Consider the following 6,555-nt stretch of genomic DNA (forward strand, 5'->3'; position numbering starts at 1 on the left):
CGGTTAGATCCTCTGCAGCTGGAGTTATAGGCAGTTGTGAGCCGCCCACCATGGGTGAAGAGAACTGAATTCAGGTCCTCTGGAAGAGCAGTACACACTTTTAACTGCTGACCAATCTCTTTAGCCCCTCAATTTCATTTTCATATACCTTTTTTGCTTAGACAAGGAAATATTAACTATACTAATTATAACTACTATTTAATTTCTTACAATCACAAGCATTAAATTTAATCTTGAGTATATATATATATATACACATACATATGTTAGGAAATGATTTGTAGCATCAAAAGTTGGGCAATGCAATGATGACATATGACTATATTACATTGCTCTAAGATTTTTAGCCCAATCTGATTTTGATGTTTATGTCTATAAATTATAATGAATTATAGATGCTTATATCTATAAATTGTGGGCTTTATACCACAATTTTAACTATGTATAAAAGGAAGAACATACAAGTGATTATTTTCCAGTTTCAACTTGCATTTAAAACTGGTAGAAAAATAATTTTACAATTTGTAGCCTCATTTTTAAAGACAACTTTAACTAATGACTTAAAACAACATAATTTCAAGTGCTATAAATGACATGCCCATTGTCAACACCAGGCTAAATGGAGAAAAGTTTGAAGCTATCCCACTAAATCAGGAGCAAGGCAAAGTTGTCCACTCTTGTTACACACAAATACCACAGTTCACATGTAAAGGTACAAGGACAACACAGGAATTGGTTCTCTCTGTCCACCATGTAAGCTCCAGGAATTGAATTCAGGTCATCAGGCTTGGCAGCAAGCACCTTTACCGGCTAAGCCATTTTTCCAGCCATTTTGACTGCTCTTTGGATTGGAGAGGGAGGGGGAGAGGAGTGGGGGGAGGGGAGAAGGGTAGGAGGAGGGGGAGGGAAATGGGAGGCTGGGAGGAAATGTAAGGCTAGCTCTTACATATTGTTCTAACCCATTTCTAATATTCTGTGTAGTCCACGAGGTGGCTTACCAGGGAGGATCTTAACCTGCGTCTGTCTGGAGTGGGGACTGGTGACTCTTGTACCACATAGTGGCCTTTTAAAGGGTGAAGAATTGTGGAACGTCTGAGGGAGCGACAAACTCAGGCATCTCCAGGCAAGCACCCCAGTGACCATGAGCAGTAACTGCAAAGCCAAAGTGAATGAGAAGCGTGCGCAACAGTCCATGAGGGATGTTGAGGATCTGGGCCATAGAGACAGCAAGGCGGACAGGCCTGAGAACCAGCCCAAAGATCGCATGTGACAGCTGGTTATACAGGGAGGAGAAATGAAAGAAAATGGCTACTGTGGTCATATAAATAATAATGCAGTGGATTGAGTCGGGGCAGCTAGAAATGAAGCTAGCACAGGCCAAGGTAAAATGGGAGGCAAGAATAATTTACTCCTGGTGTGTTGAATTTGAATCACTAGTGTGACAGTCATATAGAGATGTCTACCAAGCCATCAGCCATGATTTCTGAACCTCAAGGAAAAGATGGGTCTAGAGATTTGGACACACTTATTTAGAAGTATTCATAGACTTCGTGTGTGCTTATGAGGTGCCCAGGAGAGTCATGAGTCAGGGAATGGAGGGAGAAAGAACAGTCTACCGAGAAGACTGTGAAGAAGTGGACAGAGGGGAAAAAGGGAAATCGGGGGGGGGGGGCGCACAAAAGAGAAAACAAAGTTCTACAGAGGAGATCAACTGTGCTATGTACACCCAGAGGATATGTAGTCCTTAGAAGTCTGCTGCTTAGGGCAATGGAACAGCCACCAATATAATTTTAGAAAAGATGGCAGAAGTAGAAACCAGATGACTAGCGGCTGAAAGGGAGAGTTTGACTCTTATCCATTGAGCACACATGGCTCCGGGAATTGGATGGGGAAGCAAAGAGGAGGATGTCAAGTCATGGATGTGAGTGACCCGACTGCATGGATGAGCTGGGACAAGGACCAAACTCCGTGATCAAATCGAGAAAAGTGGGAGTGAGGACTTCAGTCGGTAGGAGGGATCCATCATCATTTCGAATACCAAAACAGAAGAAAGGGGATGATTTTTTTTAAAACTAAAAGATGAAACATGGAGATAGGCAGCAACTGGATGCCTCTTTTCTTGACGAAGCTAGCAGCAAGCTCTCCTGGGAGGAGGAGACAGGTGCAGACCGCAGGCACGAAAAGGATGCTAACATTTAGAGAGCATCGCTGAGAAGAATGGAAGAGGCACCAGAATAGGAACAAGCAAAAAGAGTGTGAAGACATCTGGGCATCTGCCTGGAGACTGTAATGCTGTCTACAAAGCGAATTTTCGCCCACATTCCTCAAGTGTGAGGAATGAAAGCAGAAAGCAGGGAGATGTGAGGCCCTGGCAGACCCCAGCTAGCATCCTGCCCTTCCTCCTAGTCCCCTTTTCTTCCCCCTTCCCATTTCCCCTCCTGTTAGAGTCTTTAGGGTACTAGAGGGAGCATTCACAACTTGTATTAGTGTTGCTTCTAATGTCACAGATTTAAAAGATTCCCAAATCTTATTCTTTATTGTGAGTTTGAGTTCTGTAGGAAAATAACACACCAGCTCGAACCAGAGCTCCCTCGTTGAGTCAGGTGGACCATGAAGTGAGAATCACCTGAAGCTGCTCAAATAAAGATTCAAGCCCATCTTCCCTGCGATTCCCCCACTGTCAGGAAGATGGCAAATTGGAAAATGACTCTGTTATAAGTAAAAGGTGTAAAAGCTGTGTAACAGCGAACAATTCTTTGCTTTTAACACCTTAGACTTCAGAATAGAGCTTGAAATGTACAGATATTCATCACTTAGCTACTTTAATGTTATTGCTTTGAAGCTTTTAATCACTGCCTTTAAAAGTTCCCCTCAAAGACATTCACTTTGGATGAAAGCCCTAGAATACAATGTCGTTCTGGAACAGCCGGTTTCCATCAAGCGCTCTGCTCCTTAAATTGTGAAAAACACATTGATTATACTGCCAGGCATTGCTAAAAAGTGTTCTGCATCATAAAAGAGCCGGGAGCCCCATTTGTTATCATTTAAATTGTAAGACGCACATTTGATAGAAACAGACTGAAGCTCACCGGAAAGATACCACAGTGAAGCAATTCTGATGCTCTCTTGAAACCCGTGTTTTGGCGGCACCCTAATCTAAAATGAATCTTTTTGTTGGCCCCTGAGCAAATGCTGGCTGCATACTTCCTGCCACATTCTTGGCAAGAGAAAAAAAAAAGTTTGGCTATCTCAGACCCAGAGAGTGGTATTGAATGCGATTAAACAAAATGACAGGGATTCTAAAAAGTGTCTTAGTCATTACATAAGAGCAAAGCCCCGAGGCTTAAGGGATGGTTTTAGTTGCCCACGTTTCACGCAATGGAGTTGTCTCTGTTTTCCTCCTGGGAGACATGGAATGCACTTCAGAGATGGAAACCTATTAGTCTTGACCAAACTAATCCTAAGCTCTGTCCTGTTCAGAGCGAGCACAATCTGCCTGATAGCAAAGTTAATGCCAGTTTGGAAGCTGAGTTTTGGGCCTATGTTTCTGGGAATTTGACATTTTTTCAGCCAAGTAAGAGAAGGGAAGCCAGCGGTGCCCCTGTGGTCCAAAATTGAGGTTAGAGGTATTGAAAGATATACATTTTCTTCTCATCTTTTCCTAATTCTGCTGCAAACGGGAGAGAGGATGGGTACTGAGTTCTGTGTATTCTGGGATATAAGAATACAGAAAGATAACACACAAAAGTTGGAATTTATTCAGCTGGCTTTTGTGACATAAGAATAACTTTGTTTAGCTGACATTTTCTGTAGTCTCTTGTAATATTCCATTGAAGTATAGATGCTAGGTTTCATAACTATATTAGTTTCTCAGCTCTGATGGAATATTCTGGAAGGAACTTACATATTGAGTGCTGTTATAGTTTAGATTTTGAACTTCCCCCGAAGGCCTGAGTGTTGAAGACTTTGTCCTCTGCCCATGGTGCCAGTGGGGAGGTGACAGGACTCTTAAGAGGTAGAGCCTTGTGGAAGGAAGCCATGTCATTTTTCACATGCTACTGAAGGGAAGCCTAGTCCCCATCGGTCTGTGACTAGTCTTCCTCCACCATGACATCCCATGATGCCACAGGAAAAAGATGAGAGATTTGAACAAAGGCACTGGCAGTGAAGGAGTGTCAGAGAGATGCAGATAGACAAGGGAAGGGGGACACGGAGTGACAGCCTCCTGTTCCTAGAAGATGTCACATGGAAAGATGGTTTAGATGTGGGGGCTGGTGTCTAGGCAGAACCAATCTGCAAACGGAGAGAACCATGTGCGCAGGCATAAGATGAAAAAAAAAAATTAAAAGGCTTTCACTGTGCCATTATTTTTACATCTTTCCATTGGATTTATTGCTATCATTAAATGTTTAACTTCGACACTGCCAAAATTGCCCCATTATACAAATTCTTATGGAACTTGTCACTTCTCCCAAGATGAGAAGTCTCTTTACTCTGAAACTGAGGTGGCCCCAGACACAGGGTTGAAAGCAGGATGTTGGCAGCATGACACTATATGGCATCTGAGCCTAGGTTGGAAAATGCCATACATTGTTTTCCAGGATCTCATAAGACAACAAGCTGTGGCGCTCTACGCTTCCAGGTAAGAAGTCTAAAACACAGCGCCATGGGGAAGCCCAAAGCAAGAAACACAAAATTACCTGCAAAGGCCCCAAGGCTCCAAAGAGAAAGAGCAAAAGTTTCTGGGGAGTCCTCAGCAGCATCAGCTCCCATTCAACAGCACTTACACAGGATGTGCCAAAGAACTTCCAAGGCAAGCTATTTGCAAGTTCTTGACACATAGAGACAAGAGAAGTGATAAATTGTTGCTGCTTTAAACCACTAAATGTTGTCTGGTGTAATATGTTACATAGTATTAGATATCAATCAAACTCCCGCTGCCTGTCTTAGGGAAGGGATTTATTCAAGAGGGATCATTCGGTAGATCTGTAGACTACTGCTGGAGTCTCCCTTTATCTACAAGGGACACAATTTCCCCAGGTAAGAGGAATGATGGGGGCTCACAGTCGTGTTCCTTTCCTATGAACCTTCAGCCAAAGTGAAGGCGAGTGTATCATGCCCCCTTGGCTGTGGAGAAACCATAGCTGACTGGGTGGTACAGCAGTCAAAACTCTGTCCTCTTTGTGATAGCCCTAGCCCGCCAGAGGAGCAGACCACTAGAATGTGTGACTTGCTTCAAAGAATGGCTCACGACCGATAGGAACTGAAAAGTACAACAGCTGTCTGCATGCTGAAGAAGCCAAGAACTGGGAGTCTCAATCCATGAAAATGGGTGCCTTAATAGACCTAATCTGATCCTGAAGTCACTGCTAATCTCAGTCCCCACTGGAATCCAAAGAAACTGGATTCTGACGTAAGCGAAGCAGCAGCAGCAATAGCAGCCCCAAAGATATCTGCATTCTCCAACAAGAAGTGAAGGCAGGCAAGCCATGCTGCTTTTCCCCAGACATCTTTGTATGTGGGTTGTACCTGAAGATGCCACCCACTCTGGTAGGGGAAGGTCTTCTCCCCCAGTGAACCCTTCCTGCAAATGAGAGGCCGGTCTTGTGGTATATCACAAAATGACTATGGAGATTATCTACTGCGTTGGCCAAGTTCAGATTGAGCAGAGGGGTCATTACAGACCTAGAGATCTTTGTGGGGCGAGTTGAAGGCTTGGATGCTTCACTCAGCTTCTTCCTTTACTCAGCCTACACCTTTTACCCCCTCAGATGTAACCCAGTGCACGTAAAACTCCATTCGATGGCTTTTTCTAGTAACCTTAGCTAAGCTACCATGAGTCAGACTCTAATTTCAGTGGAGAACATACTCAGCGTGACCTACCCAGGCTCTGAAACACTACCATCCCTGTTTTCACAGTAGACATAAATAGTAAAGAAACATTGATCCTTGCAATGACATGAACACAGTCTATGATCCATTGATTATCACCGATGGTCTGTAAGGCATTTTTTTTGCTTGTTCTGGAACCTGCTGGATATAATCTAATTTGTCCTGACCAAAGTATGTTTTGGTCTTAGGAGTTGGATGGGAGAACCTGATATTTCAGAAGACAATGCGTTGTTGTTTTGTTATTTGAAAGCCATTGTTTTGTGGATCAGCACCAGTAATCAAGCACTCGAAAGAAGAGCACACACCATCTTCAAATCTTGGTCCTCTTGACTATGCCGCATAATCTAAGCGACTATTTGCTGAAACTTCCTCAGGAAGATTTTTTTTTCCAGAAAAACTTAGGAGACTTGATGATGAGCTTGGTTCTGTTTTCCTGGAACTGAGAGATCCGTCTCTTATTTGATCTAGCAGTCTCCTTCCAGACGTGAGTCATGACTTCACGGAGGCTGTGGAAAGAAAGAGTTCAGAGGACGCAGCTGATGGCTGGAGGGAGGGGGACAGTTCAGTGATTTAAACCACAGGACATTTTCCGTTCTCAAGCCAGGTTCTATCTTCTACTTCAGGCATTTCATAATAAATTCATGAAGCTGTACTTCAAGAGTT

At 43.4% G+C, this 6,555-nt stretch overlaps 1 protein-coding gene across 1 annotated transcript in view; it reads right to left on the reverse strand.

Moving 5' to 3' along the window:
• The window catches only part of LOC126487876 (ubiquitin carboxyl-terminal hydrolase CYLD-like), a 36,963-nt gene extending 32,122 nt beyond the window's left edge, over nucleotides 1–4,841 (reverse strand). The window contains exon 1 of the mRNA XM_050120914.1: nucleotides 4,701–4,841. Within this exon, the coding sequence (XP_049976871.1) occupies nucleotides 4,701–4,841 (141 nt within the window). The remainder of the gene's footprint in view (nucleotides 1–4,700) is intronic.
• Between the last annotated feature and the right edge of the window lie 1,714 nt (nucleotides 4,842–6,555).

Source organism: Alexandromys fortis, unplaced genomic scaffold (assembly GCF_014885135.2).
Source record: "Alexandromys fortis isolate MF-2015 unplaced genomic scaffold, M_Fortis_MF-2015_v1.1 scaffold_181, whole genome shotgun sequence".
NCBI classification, from domain to species: domain Eukaryota; kingdom Metazoa; phylum Chordata; class Mammalia; order Rodentia; family Cricetidae; genus Alexandromys; species Alexandromys fortis.